The sequence below is a fragment of the Drosophila hydei genome, unplaced genomic scaffold (genome assembly GCF_003285905.1).
Source record: "Drosophila hydei strain 15085-1641.00,03,60 unplaced genomic scaffold, DhydRS2 tig00008144-arrow-arrow-pilon, whole genome shotgun sequence".
Classification (NCBI taxonomy): domain Eukaryota; kingdom Metazoa; phylum Arthropoda; class Insecta; order Diptera; family Drosophilidae; genus Drosophila; species Drosophila hydei.
The window spans coordinates 1,774,539-1,794,016 of NW_022045849.1; the positions used below are offsets into that span (position 1 = coordinate 1,774,539).

The window sequence follows — 19,478 nt, forward strand, 5'->3', positions numbered from 1 at the left end:
CTGAGCTGTGTCATATTTTTATTTTACGGTATTTTTTCGACATTTTTTACTGTGTGTTAAATTAAAAAGCCAATCGACTGAGTTGTGTCTGCGTCTGGCCACAAATCTGTTCAATTTTGACACGCAGCCCTTTGCGAATTTGTCTTTTCGAACACGCAAACTTTGTGTTGTTCGTTGTTTTTGGTTGTTTTTTATTTTTATTTTTTTGTTAGCTGTTGTTGTGGCTTCTTTCTCGTTTTCGTTTAGCCGCGGGGACTCCTTTGTGCTCTGGCTGGTTGCATTAATAATTCACATATGCCACATCTGTTGTCTGCGAACTGCATTCGATTATTTTTCAATTTATCAACTCAATCCTTCAACGGGGAAACCTGCCCTTGGTTGGGTTGGCAATTGGTGGTCAGTGCTAAATACGTGTCGATTGGAATACAATTTGATTTGACTGCTGGCATTGCAATTGGAGGAAGCGCAGTGTCGTGCCATATGCCCGGGCCATGTTCTGCAGAGTCAACGACTTGCCCCTGCTCAAGCATCAATCAGAGGCGGCAGCCTCTAATCCCGCCTGGGGGGCGCATTGGTTTTTAAGTCTTGACTCACAATTTATGCCAGCTTCGCTCAAAACTACTTGTACACTCTTACTTCCGAGCATCATAGCTAAGTAACTTAGTTGGTTATATTATTGATAACTTTTGGAACTCGACTGTTACAACTTCGATAAGTTTTATAACAGTTTGAATTTATATCAGTTTTATGCCTGCCCTCTTCAAAAACTTGGCAGTCTGGCAGCCTCAGCAATATCCATGTAAATTTATGCCAGTTGTCTAGCTGCTGTGTTGGCAAATTTTAAGAGCTAATTTATACCAATTTGTAAAGCCAAGTACGCATTGCTTAGCAGTCTGGCAGCTTTAAAATCCAAAATAGTTTCTTAGTCATAAATCTTTGTAAGGGCATTTAAACTGCGACACTGCTGTGATAAACAGTTTTTTACTTTAAATTTTTTTCTTTGCGCATAGAACGTTGCATGCATTATGTGTGAGTGTGTGTGTGTGTGTGTCTTCAGGCTAAGTCTTGTCTTGGGACCCACTGCCAAATGCCAGGCACGTCGCTACGCTGTGGTCGCCTTCGGTTACATTTGATGCATAAAACTTCGTCAATATATGCCCGCATACATAAATGTATGTATGTATGTATGTGTCCAGTATAATTTGCTGCTTGGCCCTGTAAAATGGCCAACTGCTTAGTCGGTCAATAACTTTTGACGCTGTGAAGACATCGATATTGGCACAGCCTAATGATTTTCTGGAGCATTCTGCCAGACCGTTATATTGCCAATTCTCTCTTCCTCTCTGTCTTTCGCTGTATCGGCAGCTTTTTGTTGTTTTTGTTGTTGCTTGCAAGTGAAATTCTCTCACACCCCTCCACTGAACCGTAGCGCATGTGACTTTCGTCTATGCCCGTTTTCTCAGCTATTCATTTTACACACATATAATACATTGTAATTGACTAGCGTTAGTGTATGTGTGTGTGTGTGTGTGTGTGTACGTGCTCATTTGCATTTTTAGACGCTTTTCTTTGCGTTTTCTTCCTTATTATTGGTGGGCAACAACAACGAGAGCATTAGAACTTTGTTGCATGCATTAGAGCGGAGCACGTATCAAATTATCAATAAGAAATCACGAAATGAAATCAAAAATCTAAAGTTTCTAACATTAAATATAATATAAAATAAACAAAAACTCTAAATATGCTCATTCAATCAATATAGTTAATAAAAACATAAATCGTGCAAGCTTCTGACTTCACTTTCGTGACACGCGCACATCTCTGGCATGCACCCTTTGGCCAATTGTCAGTCGCTGGCTGGTCGGCTGGCCCGTTCGTTCGTTCGCCGGGTTTAAAATTTCAAAAGGTTGGCCGCTTCTTAAATTCAGCTCAAAATGCATTCTCTTGGCTCTTGACTTGGATTACAACGGCCCATCGAATGTGGCAGGCACTGACGCTTGATTGACCCTGAACCCCTGAGATATGTGTAGTGCACCACGCTTAATCCCTTATAGAATTTCGCACATAAAATCCAAAAATACTAGCAAATAAAAAGACAGACCATAAAATGAGTTTTTATTTTGCAGTTTCTGTTGCTTCCTTTGCTTGGCTGCTGCGGCACAGGCGGGCAGCAGCAGCAGCGGTAGCGGGAGCAACTCCTCTACAGCGCTTGCCAAGGATGCCACGCATACGTATAAAATCAGAAGGCAGGACAAATACCAGCAGCAACAGTTGCCACAACAGTTGCAGCTGCGGGGCAGCCAGAGCGATGTTGTACCAGCTATGCAACAAAAACAACTGAAAAGACGAACACATGCACTCAACAAGAAGATGCTCAGGTGAGTAACGATAAGAGGTTTGAAGGGAGCGCTCAAGCTCATTTTGGGCTTAATTAATGCAACGTGTCTAGTGCCAAAGAACAAGAACAACAACAACAACAACAGCAACTGCAACTGTTGCGCACGTCTGTGTTTAGCTGGCGTGTCTGTGCGATCATAAATTATATTATGATATATTCATGGTAAACGTTTAGGGCTTACTGGACGGGCAGATAGACAGACAGAGGCAGCCCCCTTTTGCTATCTAAATATATATAAATGGTTTTTCACTGTGCCTGGCACTTGTAATAAAATTGAAATCTACTGCGTCCATGAAGTTTTTAATATTCAAAAATGGCGAACTGATCGCTTTCTTCCAATTTCTGGCAACGCTTTTCTTTATGCCAATTTTATATTTAAAAAGGACTATGAATGGCCAGTCTGGCAGCTCTGTCATTAACACAATTTCTCACAAAACTTTTGATTTTGGCACTAATTAATACCAAATTGTTAATTTCATCTGGTAGCCTATTTTAACAATCATTGAATTTAATAAAATAGCTTAGCAACTCGAACTATATATGTCTATGTATGTCAACGTTTTCTCTCTGTGTATTGCACTTGCAGCAAACTGGGCTTTGTGAAGGTGAAGGCGCCGAATAGCCATAACCGGAAACGCTTGGCTGTTGAATCACGACGTCATGCATCGCGGGATGATTCACACATGTTCATCATCAAATTGCCGCCAAATCTGCACTACTACACAGGGCCCAACAGCGTGCGGAATACACTGGATGCTGTCAAGGGGCAACAGCAGGAGCAGAAGAAACAACAACAGCAGCAGCCAGAGAAGTCTCATCAAATGAGCAACGGCATCCATGACAACGCACCCAACATGCCAGCGCAGGCCAGCGAGGCGTCGGCGTTGAAAACTAACGGGAAAAAGGTAAACGGGATTCCATTAGGTTACGCCAAAAAAAAAAAAACAACAACAATGTAAAGAACTGGCTCTAATATCGCTTCTTCGGGCCTGGCCTGGTCGGGTTTGGTCTGGCCAACAGTTGATAAGCATCGCGCGCGCATGTGCACAAAACAAATTGCAAAAAGCAAACACATACAAACTCACACACACACACATCCAGACAGGGGCCGAGCTGAAAATGGATTACCCATGTGGGCCATTGCATTTCGTCGACTGCTGCAGTCATGGCTCACCCATATAGACAACAAATAAGTAAGAGTGCTATATTGCAGGCGGCGCGACCATAAGATACCCAGCAAAAGCTGACGTATAGTCAATACATCCTTATCTACTTATCGACCTAATGACTGCAGCTATCGATAGCTTTGAGTAAAGAAATTTGAATTCTCTAACTATCGCCGTCTCCAATCCTGTTGCTGTTATCGATATGCCAATCAATATGCCAATTGTGTATCGAGCTACAGGGTATAAATAGCTAAAGCACACATGCACGTCCAACTGGCGACCGAGTTACCAACTTCGGGCACAGCTTCCAGACATTATTGTGGCAGTGGCAAAGCCAGTGACAGCTACTCCACAGTCTCAGCTATTTATATACCCATGGAAGATGCCATTGCAAATTCAGTTGCAGTTGCAGTTGTTGTTGCTGCTGTTGCTGTTGCTGCTGCTGCCGCTGCCGCTGCTGTGTCAATGTCAATGTTGTTGTATGCGGCAGGCATAAAAATTATTACGCTCTCACGGCTCCAGCTTTAAATAAATATGCAAGCCATGGGCCATTAACCAACTTCAATTAAAAATGCAATTTGTTAGGAGACACTCGTTGACTAATTTATGGCGTTTGGCCAAAAGCCACCAACAGATATGGCTAATGCTAATGCAACAGTTACTGTTACTGTTAACATTAATTTAAATATAATTGGTATATATATATGCAGCTTATCAATATACATGACTTATAGTCCGAGGCATGTGGAATGTTAATGTTACAGTAACTGTTATTGCTAATGTTAGTTTATATGTTCTGTGTACAGCTTATGTAAACATATTACATAACACATTTCGAGTTCCAGAGCTGTAGCTAATGATTATGTTAATGTTACTGCTATGTTATTTTAAATGCTGTTACTCTTGCAGTCGTTACAGCATTACTGTTAATACTCATACTGTTACTAGTACTGCCACTGTTAATGCTGCTGCTAGTCGCAGAGTTACTGCTAACAGAAATGTTATGGCTGTACGCATCTAATCAATACCCATGACGCATTGCAGGTTTCATTTCCGTTTAGCTCGAATGGACGACCGGCTCGTATCTATCATTGGAATCTGCCTGTGCTGAAGCAGGCGCTGCAAAAGAATCCGCATTTTGCGCACGTCTCAGCGGCGGATCGCAATCGTCTGCTGGACATTGAGAAGATACCGACATGGCGTAAACCCTGGGAGAATGACACGATCGAGAAGTCCTTTACAGCGGGCAGCGGCAAATCCAAGTACAGGAAATCGCTGAAGCAAAAGTCGCCCACATACTATGCACCCTCGCAGGTGGTCAACAAGCAAAGCTTCCACAAATACTTTGCCGGCAATGGCAAGCCCAAAGGGCTCTACGTGATCAAGGAGCACCAGACGAAGCCGCAGTTCTATCAAAATATCATATCATAAGATTTTTACTTTCACTTTTTCAGCTATCCAATGCCAATTAAGCTCGGCATGCATCTATAAGACTGTGGTGAGGGCATTTGCTAATTATAGTGTTTTATTTTTAAATGTATGTACTCTATATTATATATATATGTATATTTAAATATATATATATATATATGACTTAATATTCCAGTCACATGTGGACTGCATTTCTTTTCAAGCATTTCCGTCCAATTCCTGCAAATTGTAAGCAAAATTCAAATGGTTTGCAACTGTGACTAAACAATCAACTGGAATTTATTTATTAACAAATAATCAGCTTCTCGTATATTTAAGTGCATGCACGAATCTGTTTAAACAAATAAATACGACTGATTTAAAACAAAAACCTATTCACATGAATAGCTCAATTTATTCAAAAAGCAAATATAAGCAGCGCGAACACGTTCCGGGAGAGTGAGAGCAGCTCAACAAACTTATAAACCTAGTGATACAATTGCAGATGCACAGGTACAGATACAGATACATGTATAGTAGAGAGACACAGATACAGATACAGATACAAATACAGATAAAGATAAACAGTACTAAAATGCAGATACAGATACTTACATAGGACAGATGCAGTTAGAGATGCAGAGACAAATACAGATACAGATATAGATACATTTATAGATACATATGCTTCAGATATAGATGTAGCTACAGAGGCAGATAAGGATATGCATGCAGAGATAAAGCTGCAAAATAGTTTAGAGAAGCATACATATATAGACCTGCACAGATACATTATATTACATGTATACCTTCAGATACAGATAGAAATAAAGTATCTGATAGAATGCCAAAATCTTTTCTTGTTTTTTTTTTGGCTGTCTGCGCGCAGCTGCTCAAACAGCGTAACGTGTGCAATTTTGTTAGGAATTTTTTGTTTTGCTAATTATACGAGAAGTGGAACTGAACAATTGAGATCGAGATTCAGGTTGAGTCTGAGCTTGAGCTTGTAAGCCTGGGAGTGCGCCCGCTAAGCCCTGAGCTTGATATGCGCACTCGCCTGGAAACGGAAGCGAGGCATGCGCAATTTCTCGTTTGGCAGATAAAAAGCTCAAGCTACACACACTCACACACACACACATACAGCTGAAGGTGCGTACGCAGCAATAAGCAACATTAATAATAATAATAATAATAACAATGATATGTTCACAGACGACAAAAAGTCGGGATAGGCGCACCTACGCAAGTGGCGCATAAATAATCGGCTTGATTTTGGGGCTCATTATACACTGCTTTAGTGTAGCCAAAGCGGGTATATTGGGTATCATTTGTTAAGTAAATTACTGTGCGAAGTGTTGCTTATAAGAGATCTAATTATACACTGTTTTAGTGTAGTCTAAGCGGGTCTATGGGGTTGCTTGTGAAAACTGGATGCTCGTATGCAAGGTTTTATATAATAGATCTATGATATATCTGTTAATATCTATCTATTAATTATACAAAATTAGAATCGATATCATCAAAGGAATCTAGTTTTGGGTGACTTTGGCTGCTCTGAGCTCGAAGTTATGCTTTCAGAACAAAATTGGAATATCGATTTGTATAAATAATAAACTAATTTAGCTGCGTAGGGTATACAGAGGCTTACATTAAGCTTTGATTGATCATGAGATCACTGCGCTTAGGCCACTGCAGAGACGTACGAATATGCCTAGAAGACTAACCTCTTTAGCTATATCGAGTATACAGATTATACGTCACCTAGCTCTCTGGACAGAGTATCAGGCAGTCAGTCACACCCGCTCTGCGTGCTTGGCATTTTTTTTGTGTTGTTATTGGGGACTTTGCCGCATAATTGTTTTCATGGCTTGGCTTGGCCTGGCCCGGTCTGGTCGGGCTTATGCTTTTCCATCGCCGCTGACTCACGTACATTGAACTTTTCACCCGAGTGTGTGTCTCTGTAGCTGTAGCTGAATTTGTGGCTGGCGCATTGCGTGCCCATCTTAAGTAGACTTAATGACTCGTTGTTTTGTGTGCAAAAACTGAAAGAGAATCACAATGTGAGACATAAATCACATTTATGACGACTGCTGCCGCCCGGTCGGCAACTTAATAGGTTGAGAGCTCGGCTGCATTGATTCATCTGCCTAATGGCATTCCAGAATGCAAAGCGCAGCTTGGCCCGCGGCTGCCGCGGCGTTGACAACAGTTAGATCTGGCCATCACAGATGCCACATTGCAGTCAGATAACACTCATTGGGATAAATGTGGCATGGGGCATAAGGCAAAGCTAAGTAAAACCAATCTGCAAACAACAAGTTAAGCTTCTTGATATCAGCGCAGCAACTTGTTAACGCCATTCCATTTCCGCCTGTCATATCAAAATAATTATCTCAAAGTGTTGCTTAGACCAACCAAGTCCTAGGAACCATGACCACGATATGCGGCAGCGACAGCAGAAGCAATCAGTAACGGGCGTCGTTTGGTTTGCGTGCGAGGAGGCATTGGTGACTACAACTTGATTTGCGAGAACTTGTTTTACACGCAATCTTGATTGCAATTATGTAATACCGAAATGTGCACTAATTAAAATAACATTTCACTTAATTGTATTTACATAAGTTTCGCGATTGCTTATTAATTTGCTGTGTAGCATACGAACGTGTGCAGACAAAGCTTATTAACTGTCGCTCAACCGCTCAATAGATAATCTAGTTGAAATTGACAAGTTGCTTGTGGCACTTACTTTGGCCGCATTATTGAATTGCGCGCAAAATGCAGCAGCTAAAATTCAAATTGGAATTCAAATCTAACAGCCAGTGTGGCGCAATCTAGTTGGCAATAGATGGCGCTGCTTAGCTTAACAGAGCTGCCACTGGCGCTGTCGATTAGTAGTTATCGATTCTTATCACAGCAAAATTAACTATATGGCCTCAAATTTGAGCTCCCAATTACGCGACATTATCCTCAACACACATGAACCTTTAGTATTGCCTGATTTTCCCCTTAACTGGGAATGTTTTGACGAGTCGTTGCTGCAGTGGTGCACCCGGTATGACCAGGACGCCAGCGTCGCCTCTCTGCCGACATTCGAGAGCATGCCCGTCGCAGACTGCCAGACGCCGCAATGGGAGCGCAAGAGAAGACACGTAAAGATGACAATGCAGCAATTTCTAAATAATTTCACAACAAATGCAGACAAGCAGCAAACAGAGTGGGCGGCCTATCAATATGTACGTGCACAGGAAATCCCAGTCAGTTGCTTGAGCGGCATCGATTTCAAATGCTTTGGCTTTGCGGAACACCAGAACGACTACAGCCTGTGGCTGGGCTCCGACTGTGCCAATACACCGTGCCACTACGATACGTACGGCGTGAACATAGTGGTGCAGGCATATGGCAGCAAGTCGTGGCTACTCTTTCCACCCGAGACTCCACTGCAAAGCACTCGGATACCCTACGAAGAGTCCAGTGTTTACTGCCTGGAGAACTTCTATGCTCCCGCACCGGATAATCTGCGACACTACCAACAGTTCCAAGAGCACGCCTATCACTGTCTGCTGCATCCGGGCGATGTTCTGATTGTGCCCCGTCACTGGTGGCACTACGTAGAGGCGGTGGCGATGTCATTGAGCGTCAACTATTGGGTGCCGCTCAAAAATGACCTAGACCTGACACTGGACGAGCTCCTAGTCAAGCATGTGGTCGAGAGCTTTGTGAAAGGTGAAAGCGGTGAACTGAAGCAATATCTTTTGAATCCCAATCAGATGGATGAGATAGCCGAATCCGCCAGCTTGCTCTTTGGTCAATTTGAACACGCCGTACTAAAGCAGAACTTGGACAGTAAACGACGACTGTGGGATACTGACTATTTGACTCAGAATGAGGTATTAAAATTGGTAGGCAGCGTTCCAGTGCGTGTGCGTGCCCTGGACGTGATGTCCAAGGAGGCGTATACACAGCTGCTCACTAACAATGCTAAACGACGTGGAGCAAGCAAGTCCGAGCAGAAGGAGGATACGATAATCAGCTCCACGTTGGAGCAGCTAATCAATAGCATGTGCGCGCCTCGATGCATTGCGTCCATCAAGAGGGAGTTCTTCCGACGATTCAATCTGGATGATAAATTATAGCGCTAAGACGGAACGTTTATTGTGATACACGTATATATGAGATTAAAAATCCAATAAGCATTCATATATGTTCCATAACAGAATTTGAGGCGGAACCGAAAGGGAGGGAAGGAGTAGGAGGAATTGAAGCATTAAATGCCATAGATAGAATCTAAATTCATGAATAACATAATATGCGAGTCGCTGGCTAGACACAGTGCGAGATAATTGGATGCATTTCGCCAGTTTACCAGCCGGGTGGCTTCTGGTTGGGATAGCCGCCATGTTGATGAGCAAAACTTCCGGGATATGTGCCATAGTTTCCGGGTGCCGGTCCCTGAGGGAAGCCACCATACTGATAGGGTGCTAAAAATAGAAAATATAAATTCGAAAATCGTTTCTTTCCAAGTTAGCTAAGCATACGCACCGCCTGGATATGGCAGAGTGGCATAGGGATTGAAGCTCTGTGGCATGGGCGGTGGTACATATGTAGGATACGGCACATTTGCCGAGGCCCCATAAGGCAGGGGCATATGCACCTGAGCTGGATACGGAGCATTCGAAGCAGCAGCTGTTGCAGGCACATTTGGAATATCTAGAAGTAAAGGGGAAATTAAAGTTAACTTGTAATGCATCGGGAAATTCCACACAAGATCAAACTCACCGCTGCCGCTGCCCGACGTGGAGGCATAATGTGATGGCAGAGCCGGTGTAGCCGGCGGTGCCTGGCGACTCGATTCGGTGGTCAAGTCCTTGAGGAGTTCCTCCTTTTCGGTCTTACGTGCAAACACAAAATCGCTGATCTTATTCTGAAACACAACCAACAACTGGGTGAGGTCATTGTAGAACTTGGTGCCCTCCTGCAGATTGCCAGATAGCTCGATATAGCTGTCGTAGGCGGTGGCCAGCTCCTGGTACAGTGTATCGCGAGAGCTGCCACAGGTGCCTGTTTCGGCTACGAAGGTGCCATGGGCGCTCTGTATGTCAGCGACTAACGTTGTTTGGCGCTCCACACTTTCCTTAACCTGAGCCTGCAATGGGCTTAGCACCTGACCAATGCGTGACAGCGACAGGGCTGGCTCATCGATGGCACCATCCTTTTGCAGAGCAAGGAGAAAGTCATCCTTCATATTGAATGTGGCCGACTTTAGCTCCGATTCAACAGCATCACGCTCTGCCTTGATTGTCTCAACAGCTTCCATTAGATGCTTGAGACGCTGCACACTGGAACAGTTGGGATCCACACTGCCGCTAGCCGATGGCAGCGATTGCTGTATTTGTTCCGGCGGCATTGAGAGCAGCTCAATACCCTTCTGGTTGGCTTCGAACTTCTGGCGAACCACCTTATCGGCCTCGATGGCATTGGTGATGACCTCGCGGTATTTCTTGGAATTGGTACGAAACATTTCGGTTAACTTGTCAGAGCTGATGCGTGTCCAGCGCTCTTTGAACTGTGCGCGCAGCTGATTATCCGAGTCTCGCTCCTCATCCAGCAGCCGTTCTGTTTCATCCAAGATCTCTCGGTTGCGATTGAGCAGCTCCGGCAAATCCTTTAGCATTGTCTGCAAATGCTCTATTCCGCCCTTCTCACGCACCTCGTTAGCCTTTTCGCGCAACGATGGCGGTAAGCCGCTATTGGCATCTGTCGTCTCCACGGCAGCGGGCAGATTTAGGCTAGCCAACACCGCATTCAGGGTTTGGGTAGACTCGCGCAGCTTCATGATTTCAGTATTGACAATCTCGTTCTTGCGCATATCAGAAGCGGTCAGCGCACGATGCAACTCAACGGGTACCAGACTGCTGAAGATGTCCTTGAAGTTTGTAGCCATTGGCGCGGCCAAAGGCAGCGGCTTGGCCAGTTGCGCTTTTCCGGGCGAGGCCAATGAGCTCAGCTCTGGTATCATTTCATTGTAAATAAACTCATTGTCCTTGGTAGACTCGGCGAGATTGCGTTTAGCGCGACTAAAGTACTCATCCAGATAGGTATCGTTGCCGCCGCGGGATTGCGCTGCTTTGAACAGTTCGACGGCATTGCGCAGACGGGCAATTTCTTCGCCAATCCTCTTGGCCGAGCGACACACAAGGCTCTGGTACAACTGAGTTAGGGCATGGAAGCCCGCCTGCTTGCCAGCCACTGTGGGTATCCATTCTTTCTCCCAAAGACTGCGCACCGACTCCTTTTGCATGGCACGCAGCACATCGGCATAGAACTCCTCGCCCTGGCAGCACAGTTTAGCTATGATTTGGTCCTTCATATTGTCTGCGCAAATATGAGCTTATTAGTATATAAAAACCATCTATATTTTATTCATTTTACCTTTAATAGCCTTCAGTATAAACACTTCTTGGGCCTGTGCTATCATCAAGGCCTGCAGCACAATTAGTGTATCCTGACTCAAATCTGGAGTCGGTTCAGAGGGCACAGCTGCGGGCGTGGCACCCTTCAAGTACTGGTATATGCCAGCGCTCTGCTGCAACAGTTTTATGGCCAGTTTGAGACCTTCGTCCGTGTCCAATTCCTGACTGGCAGCCACGCTGCTCTGCAAAGCAGCAATGTTGAAGAGCACGCATACCTTCTCGTACTGCAGCGAGGTATGAGCTGAGCGATGAAACGTGTTTAAACCGGTTGCTTATGGCATCATAGCAGTCGCAATACTCACTCAGACTGATCTTGCCTCCGAAAATGGAACCCTTATCGAAGGCATCCTTCCACTTGAATGGTATCTGCAGCTCACTGGCGGATATCTTTGTTTCCAATGCGGTTATTTGATCGTAGTAGCTAAAGTAAGTAAAAGTGAAACCAAACGCCAACGGCGCTATATTAAAGACGACGTCATCGGCTGTATGCCTGTGTTTACGTCCGATTCTTTTTCTCTATTATTCTGTCTCTCACACACACACTTGCAACACTTGACTAATTACAGCTACTCTACTGCTATCAACCGCTATGAGTCATTGCACACTGCAGACCGTGTGTTCGGCTATCAGGAAGTGTTATAAAAGAAAGTAAATCCCACTTACGCATAAACGATTTCCAGCGATGTCTCATACTTTTCGAAAAACTTCCAAATTGCTGTATTGCGTTGCTTTGAAAATTCATTTACAGCCTCTGCATACTGCGCCTTCTCCTCGGCACTAGCTCCATTGTAGGTGCTTTGTATTAGATTGTTCAGTGGCTTTATTATGTCCACCTCAGACGGCTTCTTCAGTGGCACACCCAGTAGTTTGGACATTTTTAATGTTATTTGCAGCAATTCACTTATTTTTTAAGAAACACTATTAAAATTTAATTTGCAGACGGAAACTTGTTTTTTTTTTTTCGTTTTTGTGCGCTGCCCCTATCTCATCAACAGCTGCGGCCAGTGTTGTCGAATTTGTAGGCAAATGGGTGAGTAATAGCGCCGCTTGACGCGCTGCTATTAATAGTAGAACATTCCTTTTCGGTGTGGAGCACTTCTGAAAATTGTGGAGTAAGTATGCTTACAATTTAAGCAATTTGATTTGTCATGTCCTATAAATTTTTAAGCTCTTGTTGTTTTGCACAACCAATATATACAAATTGGCAAGCCAAGAATACATATTGACTTTTATCCATTGTATAGTAGATCTTAAACACAAATTAAAGACTAGGTCCGAAGCTACTCTGTTAAGCGTCATGTTACCGGTGTCTGTTGAGAAAGCGGCCATTATTTTAATTATTGTGACTGATTTCAACACCGCCCAGCTGACAACTCTACCTTATACGTACACAGCATGTCAACTCTAGACACTTTCTATTTTCTGATTGCGTTGTTGTGGAAGAAAACTGGGTGAAAATAAGAAATTTCTGTCAATATCTTAACATTAAATCAAACCTTTTGCACTGAACATAGAAATAAGTAGGGAACGTCTGTGAATTACGTGTGTCAGTGGTTGTGTGCAAGGAGGCGCTAACCACGAATATCGGGGAAAAACACTTGCAGTAACTGCAAAAAAAAGTAAAGGGAAAATAAAAAAAATCGAAGAATCCCCTAGCGATGGCTGATGTTGAAAAAATGACAGCTGCACCAGCGACTGATATACCTGCTTCATCGCTGAACGTCAATGAAACAGGAACAGCTAGCGGCAGCGCAGCAGATCTGGGCACCTCGCCCACACAGGAGCCATCGAGCAATTCGCATCCCCATGACTCCGAATACGACACCGCCAGTGATCTGGAGGGTGATTACGATGACGATGAAAGCGACAGCGAGGATGAAACAGAATCGGACGATGACGAAACGGATGAGGACGACGATGAACTGGGCAGTGGCACCGTGAGCGGCAATGGTCTCGATCGCAGCGGTGCCGATAGCGAGGCACAGAAGAAAGTCGATGAGGATCGTAGCAATCCGCAGTATATACCAAAACGTGGCACTTTTTATGAACACGACGACCGTACGGCCGAAACTGAAGCCGATGGCATTATTGATATTGGCAGCGATGGGGGCCAATGCCCACCAGGCGTAGAGCCCACTGGCGATGATGTGTCCAATGGCAACACTGCCACAGGATCCACACCGGCTGGACAGACGCCAACAATATCTCAGGCATCAAAAACAATGAAGAAGTGGCAGCCAGCTTCAGGAGGTGATCGTTGGTCCCACGATCGCTTCGAGGCCAGCGAGCAGGCGCCCAAAACACGGGCGGAGCTATTACAATCCTATGGATATGATATACGTAATGAGGATGCAGCACCGCGTGCCCGTCGACGACGACGTTATGGGCGTGGACCAAGCAAATACTCCAGAAACTGGGAAGATGAGCAGGCATACCTAAAGGCCAGCAACAAGGAGCGTAAACCACCTCGGCCCCAGGACTTTCCAGCGCTCAACGAACGTGGCAGCGCGTCCAGCAGCAACAACAAAGTGCGTCGACCGCGCAGCTCCATATCGCGTGAAGAGAAGGAAAATCGCGGCGAACGTCGCAATAATGTGGCCGCTCCTGGTGCTGGCGTTGGCAATGAGAAGCAGCATGCCACTGGCTCCGGCTCAATGCCAGGCAAATCACAAGAGCCGCGTGATCGTGAACGTGAGCCCAAGCAACGTAACTATGGACGTACTAACGGGGGCCATAATGCAAACGGCCGACAAAATGCCATGGAGTTCAAACAAAAGTCAAATCGTGCCTCGCATGGGCGCGGCGATCAAAGAGATTATGTGGAGCAGCGCGGGGAGCGGGATTATCATGTGAACAGATCAAATGGCAGCGGCCCCAAGCAGATAATTGATATGCAAACACATCAGCAACAGCAGCAGCAACAGCAGCAACAACAGCAGCATCAACCGCAACAACAACAGAGGCAGCCACAGCAGCAGCAGCAGCAGCAGCCACAGCAGCAACAACATCAACAGCAGCAGCAGCAGAAACATCTGCCATTGGTTGCATCGAGTCTATCGCATCGTTTGCAGCTGGTGCAGCAGCGCAACGATCCTAGCCATGTGGGCAGCGTACAAATGCATTCGTTAGCTGCACAGAACCAACAACAACAGCAGCAGCAGCAGCAGCAACAACAGTTGCAGTTGGCACAGCAGCAGCAGCAACAGCAACAACAGTTGCCCGCAGAGCAGCGCAATGGGCCCAAGCGCTATTCCAGTCTGAGGCGCAGTCAACACGAGGCCACGCAGCAGCAGCAGCAACAACAACAACAGCAGCAGCAGCAGCAACATCTGGTGGAACAGCAACAGCAAATGCAGCAACAATTGCAGTTGCAGCAACAGCAGCAACAACAACAACAGCAACAACAGCAGCAGCAGCAGCAGCAATCACAGCTCATGCTTCAGGATCCTCATATGCTAATGCAGATTGCCTATCAGCAGCAGGAGCTGCAGGCGCAACTGCAGACATTGCAATTGGGCCCTGCACCATCAACAGCGGTGGCAGCGCCTCAGTCCAAGCAACATGCGCCGCCAGCAGCTGCCTATCCACAGGTACAGGGTGCGCCCTACTACGAGTCGGTGCCGGTGCAGGTGCCAGTGCCGGTGCAGGTGCCAGTGCCTGTGTCTGTGCCGCAGACGCCCTATGTGAATCCGGCCAATAGCGCTTATCTGCCGGCCACGCCCGCGGCTGTGGCCTATGCCCAGGCACAATCAGCAGCCACGGTAGCTCCGCAGCCAGCGCCTCAGGCGGCGCCACCACCGTCCACGCAAGCCGGACAGGCCTATCACCAAAATTACAATACGGTCGGTGGCACCACATATTTCGTGCCACCGGCCCAGACCACCACCCGCCCCGCTGTGCTGCCCCAGCGACGACCCACCAATGCAATACCCATCCTACCGCCATCCGAGAAGCATAAGACGCGTACGGTCAAACCGGATGAGGGTGCCAGCGGCAGTGGCAGCGGCAGCGGCGACAACATTGATCACATCATTGACAACATGTTTGTGCAGCGACCGGCTTTCCAGCCGCCGCCCACATCGGCAGGAGAGGCAGCCAGCGATGATAGCAATAGCAATTCAACTGCTGCTCAGCCAGCAGCCATTGACCAGACTAGTCAACTGGCTGCGGTTCCTGGGCAGGAATGAGTGCACGTTTATGCCAATCCGCGACAGCAGCAGCAGCAGCAGCATATGCAGCAGCAGTTACAGTTGCAGCAGCGTCGCGGGCGCAGCCATCAAACCCAGGAAGAACTCATGTCCAGTGGCTACGCCTTGCTGCCGCCTCAGATTGGCTACTATCGTGCCCACTAGCTGGCACGTTAAACCCCAAGATTTTGACGAGATTGTCTCTTTAGAGTAAAGGGTCTGTGATCATTGCCCAACACAGCCCTTTTTTTAGAGCACACATAAACACACACACACAGACACACACACACACACACACATTTGTAATTAGTGAATAGTTGCACTTAATCGAACTAACTAACGTCGTTTCGACTACACCCAGAGTTCAGCGTAAGGCTTTCCAAGTAAACCATATATATACTATATATCTAGTAATAGAAAGTATAATGAATTTTTAACCAGAGTCCTCTCGCTGGCGCTTATAATCTAAATACATAAATATATATATATATATATAGTCGCATTTTGAAGTTGGATTAATCGTGAATTGTAATTAATCATTGGACATTTGAATTTCAATAAACGTTGTAACACATAAAACAAACCCGAAAAATAATGATTATTTTCTATTTTAAGTTATTTGTGATTTGCAGAGGAAAATAAGATATGGACCTTTTCATTTAAACATTATTTTAATCTAAGTAAAAACTTTTACCCTTACTCATTAATATAAATAAAAAGTTTCAAAATTTAAAATCAAATTTAAATTTTGAAACTATTGTGGATAGATGGGATGGAATATTTGAATGTGTTAGAAGTAGCTTTGAGTGTTTCGAAAGTTTTTGGACTTCACTTCAAATATTATGCCATCAAATTACAAAATTTTTAATCGCATCTATTTGAAACTAACTCTCAGAAGACTGAATTAATTTTGTTTATGAATTTCTGCATTTACATTTAATTATTTAGACATCAATTTGAAAATGTTGTCATTTTCGAAATGAAGTTTTTAATTGATTGTCAGGAGCTGTCACGAAATTAACAGTTCAATGAGTGTCTGAATTCTATATATCGCTGCAGCCGATGGTCAAGGCTACAATAGCTAACATAGCTGGACAACAAGTACTTGCAGAACTTAGTATACATATTCTTATAAATATACATATAGCCTGTGATTGATTTGGATTGGAATGGCTTATTAAGAATTACTATGTCTTCTCTTTCCTGATATGTTCGACCTGGCAAGGCATCTCTGATTTAATTCCACATGGAATGCACACTGCTGTAAGAACTTGAGACTGTGGCGATATATGGAAAGCTGACTCTTGTATATATGTTAGAGCTTGGCAGTTTACAATTTCGAGTCATTTTGCTGCTGCTCCAGCAGCTGGCGAATGCGACGGAACGATTCAATGAAGATGGCATTGAATTTGCGGGCGCTGCTCTTGATGCTGTCCCTGTAGGCCGTCGAGTTTATGTAGATGCTGGAAGATTTAAGGAGTCATTAATATGGCCAGAAGGCTTTATGAGAGCTGTGCAACATACGCATCTGAGGTAATTGCATAGAAGACACCGTAGCCATCCAGTGTCATGGGCGCCACAAAGCCCACATTGGGCGTGAAGCCCAGCGTGCTGGACGAGAGGACGAAGTTGCCACCGCCGCCGGCCTTGGCGTACAGTGGATCATCATACAGAGCGGGTATGTCCATGTTTTTCTCATACGCAACGCACCACAGTCCAAAGAGATGCCTGTCTATGCCATGACCCCTGCGGGCCTCGTCCATTTGATATCGGTGATCACTGACAGCGGCGCGAAAAGCTTTCACCAGCTGCTCATCCGTGGTACTTTTGTTGCTGGACGCCAGCAGGAATTCGTATACAGCAGTGGTGCAGGAGCGAAGAGTCTCGGTGCGTCCGTTATAAAAGTGTCGCATTAGCGCCGTCTCATAAGTGGGCGCAATCCTGGTGAGATTCACAGATGTTAAGTAATACAAATTGGAGTGGGAAGCATTCGTTGTCTTACTCCTGATGCATCTGGTAGTACGCCCACTGCATGAGCACCTGCACAAAGGAATCGGGGTGCAGCTTCTGAGTCTTCATAAATTCCTTGCCATAATCGTCAAACACCTCGAAGGTAACGGTGACATCGATGCCCTGTAAGTATGTCTTAGAATTGGCACTAAATTTGAAGGACGTCATCCCACTCACCCGTTCCTCGATCTCGTGGAGCACGCGCTTAATCTCCGATCTGAGTGTGTCATCCAAATCGAACTTGAGCTCCTGTAGCTCCACCACGTTCGAGCCATTGACCTCATTCCAGTCCGGCTCGGGCACCTCCAGAAAACTGAGCTGTATAAATGTGGCAAAGCTAGCGCTGAGCGTTCCATCGTAGCAGCTGTGCTCGCCCGCAAACACATAGTGTCCATTCTTGAAGGCGATGATGCAGCTGCTGCGATCTCCCCAGCGCGAATGATAGTCGCCGTAGATGCACAGCTGTGACGATTCCTCGGTGCTCTGCGGCTGATGCTCATCGAAGCAGATGTCGATGCAGGAGCTCTCCACCAGCTTCAGGTTCTCCTTGTTCGCTTCCGATAGGTTCATCAGGTGCTTGCGGTTCTTGGCCCAGCTGGTACGATTGTCATGCGTGAGCGCTGGCACGCCATCACCATCGGGCTCATAGTCCAGGATGCTGCGTAGTCGCTGCAGAGCAACCAAGATCTCAGGCGCCGTCAGTATGGAATCGTCCTCGTGCACACAATTGAAAATGAACTGGCGACCCTTGCCGGTGATGGTCAGGTGCGTGGGTGTGCGTCCCTCGGACTTGGTCAGAAAGTGCTTCTCAATGTGATCCTGCTCCTCGCCCGGCACACGCGACGTCGAATAGAATTGCTTATACAAGGCCGATGAGTACTTCACCCGACCGCCATTCGACGAGAGAGGCTTTATATTCTCATTGCGCACCAGATTCCAGAACTCCAGCGTGTGATAGATCTGACGAGCGAGACTCTGAAACGAATCAAATTAGTTGCAGCTCGAACGATTGGCTTCAATGTACAACCTTGAGCATATAGTCCGGCCGCTCGGGCACGCCCACATGGGTCAGCTGACAGGGCATAGACATTATTTGATAGGGCAACAATGGCAGACGCAGCGTGTGATATGCATAGTCCTCCCACCAGCTGCCCAGCCAATTCTTCATGCTGGCCGCACGCTCCTTCAGCTTGGCCTGCAGCTCGGCTCCGATGCCCGACTCGAACTCCGCAATGATACGCCTCGTCTTGGCCAGCTCCTCGGGCGTTCCAAAGGGCACCAGGCCAGCATAGTAACGCTTCAGCGTATCCTTCAGCTCTGGCAGCGGCAGCGCCGGCAGCGTTTCATCAAAGCTAAACGTGCTCTCCTGGTTATCGCCGATAAATAAGCTGGCACGATCCATAATGACACAAAATAGCTGCTAAGCGTATTAACCACGTTAATTTGATGGTAAAGATAGCAATCTACTATTGTCTATAGATAAGCAGATAAGCTGCAGCTGATTACTTTTTTTTTGGGCAGCACAACTGGTCCAAAGTTTCAAATTGTAGCACTTAGCAGTTGGCCAAAGGTCGTTTACACAATCACACACACGCATTAAACCCGTATCTGCATTTGCTAATATGTTAATAAGCACTTATTCATTTTATTTTACAGTTAATTAGCCTGTTGCTGCGGCTGTGTTTACTGACCTTTCCGTATATCCAACCAATGTCTCCAAGTGCCGCTAAACGACTAAATGCTTTGATGAAAACGAGCCCAGTCGCAAGCGTCGCCTAGCCCTTTTGCGTATGTATGCGTGTGTGCGTGAGTCTCTCAAACTGAGTCGATTTGATAA

At 45.7% G+C, this 19,478-nt stretch overlaps 5 protein-coding genes across 5 annotated transcripts; 3 read left to right on the forward strand and 2 right to left on the reverse strand.

The window, feature by feature from the left end:
- The first annotated feature begins 491 nt into the window (after positions 1–491).
- LOC111593226 lies at positions 492–5,011 on the forward strand. The gene is made up of 4 exons (XM_030225833.1): positions 492–574; positions 2,127–2,378; positions 2,985–3,303; positions 4,609–5,011. Exons 1-4 carry the CDS (start codon positions 492–494, stop codon positions 4,993–4,995), a joined length of 1,041 nt encoding a protein of 346 aa, XP_030081693.1. The 3' UTR covers positions 4,996–5,011.
- Positions 5,012–7,879: 2,868 nt separating this feature from the next.
- LOC111593235 (HSPB1-associated protein 1) lies at positions 7,880–9,115 on the forward strand. The gene has a single exon (XM_023305888.2). The coding sequence runs from the start codon at positions 7,902–7,904 to the stop codon at positions 9,105–9,107; it is 1,206 nt and encodes a 401-aa protein (XP_023161656.2). The 5' UTR covers positions 7,880–7,901; the 3' UTR covers positions 9,108–9,115.
- A 212-nt stretch (positions 9,116–9,327) lies between these two features.
- LOC111593233 (programmed cell death 6-interacting protein) lies at positions 9,328–12,561 on the reverse strand. The gene is made up of 6 exons (XM_023305886.2): positions 12,108–12,561; positions 11,747–11,865; positions 11,404–11,685; positions 9,751–11,346; positions 9,514–9,681; positions 9,328–9,452 (listed from the first exon to the last, which is right to left on the reverse strand). Exons 1-6 carry the CDS (start codon positions 12,317–12,319, stop codon positions 9,334–9,336), a joined length of 2,496 nt encoding a protein of 831 aa, XP_023161654.2. The 5' UTR covers positions 12,320–12,561; the 3' UTR covers positions 9,328–9,333.
- Positions 12,562–13,081: 520 nt separating this feature from the next.
- LOC111593239 (ataxin-2 homolog) lies at positions 13,082–16,213 on the forward strand (the record flags this gene model as incomplete). Its single annotated transcript, XM_030225834.1, has 2 exons — positions 13,082–14,776; positions 14,843–16,213. Coding segments are annotated over 2 exons (2,484 nt in total), but the record flags the coding sequence as incomplete, so codon positions are not given.
- Positions 16,214–16,387: 174 nt separating this feature from the next.
- Positions 16,388–19,405, reverse strand: LOC111593234 (peroxisomal carnitine O-octanoyltransferase). The gene is made up of 6 exons (XM_023305887.2): positions 19,333–19,405; positions 18,669–19,058; positions 17,819–18,616; positions 17,634–17,764; positions 17,156–17,572; positions 16,388–17,094 (listed from the first exon to the last, which is right to left on the reverse strand). The coding sequence occupies exons 2-6, from the start codon at positions 19,041–19,043 to the stop codon at positions 16,962–16,964; spliced, it is 1,854 nt and encodes a 617-aa protein (XP_023161655.2). The 5' UTR covers positions 19,044–19,058; positions 19,333–19,405; the 3' UTR covers positions 16,388–16,961.
- Between the last annotated feature and the right edge of the window lie 73 nt (positions 19,406–19,478).

What these genes read in the sequence shown, in the direction of transcription:
- LOC111593226 (XM_030225833.1), top strand. Translation starts at nt 492, where the DNA reads ATGTTCTGCAGAGTCAACGACTTGCCCCTGCTCAAGCATCAATCAGAG. An exon ending in CTCAACAAGAAGATGCTCAG is followed by an intron (nt 2,379 to 2,984) that starts GTGAGTAACGAT and finishes TTGCACTTGCAG; the next exon opens with CAAACTGGGCTTTGTGAAGG. An exon ending in TGAAAACTAACGGGAAAAAG is followed by an intron (nt 3,304 to 4,608) that starts GTAAACGGGATT and finishes GACGCATTGCAG; the next exon opens with GTTTCATTTCCGTTTAGCTC.
- LOC111593235 (XM_023305888.2), top strand. Translation starts at nt 7,902, where the DNA reads ATGGCCTCAAATTTGAGCTCCCAATTACGCGACATTATCCTCAACACA.
- LOC111593233 (XM_023305886.2), bottom strand. Translation starts at nt 12,319, where the DNA reads ATGTCCAAACTACTGGGTGTGCCACTGAAGAAGCCGTCTGAGGTGGAC. An exon ending in CGGAGGCAAGATCAGTCTGA is followed by an intron (nt 11,686 to 11,746) that starts GTGAGTATTGCG and finishes TTCATCGCTCAG; the next exon opens with CTCATACCTCGCTGCAGTAC. An exon ending in TATACTGAAGGCTATTAAAG is followed by an intron (nt 11,347 to 11,403) that starts GTAAAATGAATA and finishes ATATTTGCGCAG; the next exon opens with ACAATATGAAGGACCAAATC.
- LOC111593234 (XM_023305887.2), bottom strand. Translation starts at nt 19,043, where the DNA reads ATGGATCGTGCCAGCTTATTTATCGGCGATAACCAGGAGAGCACGTTT. An exon ending in TCCACGAGATCGAGGAACGG is followed by an intron (nt 17,765 to 17,818) that starts GTGAGTGGGATG and finishes ACATACTTACAG; the next exon opens with GGCATCGATGTCACCGTTAC. An exon ending in TATGCAATTACCTCAGATGC is followed by an intron (nt 17,095 to 17,155) that starts GTATGTTGCACA and finishes TAAATCTTCCAG; the next exon opens with CATCTACATAAACTCGACGG.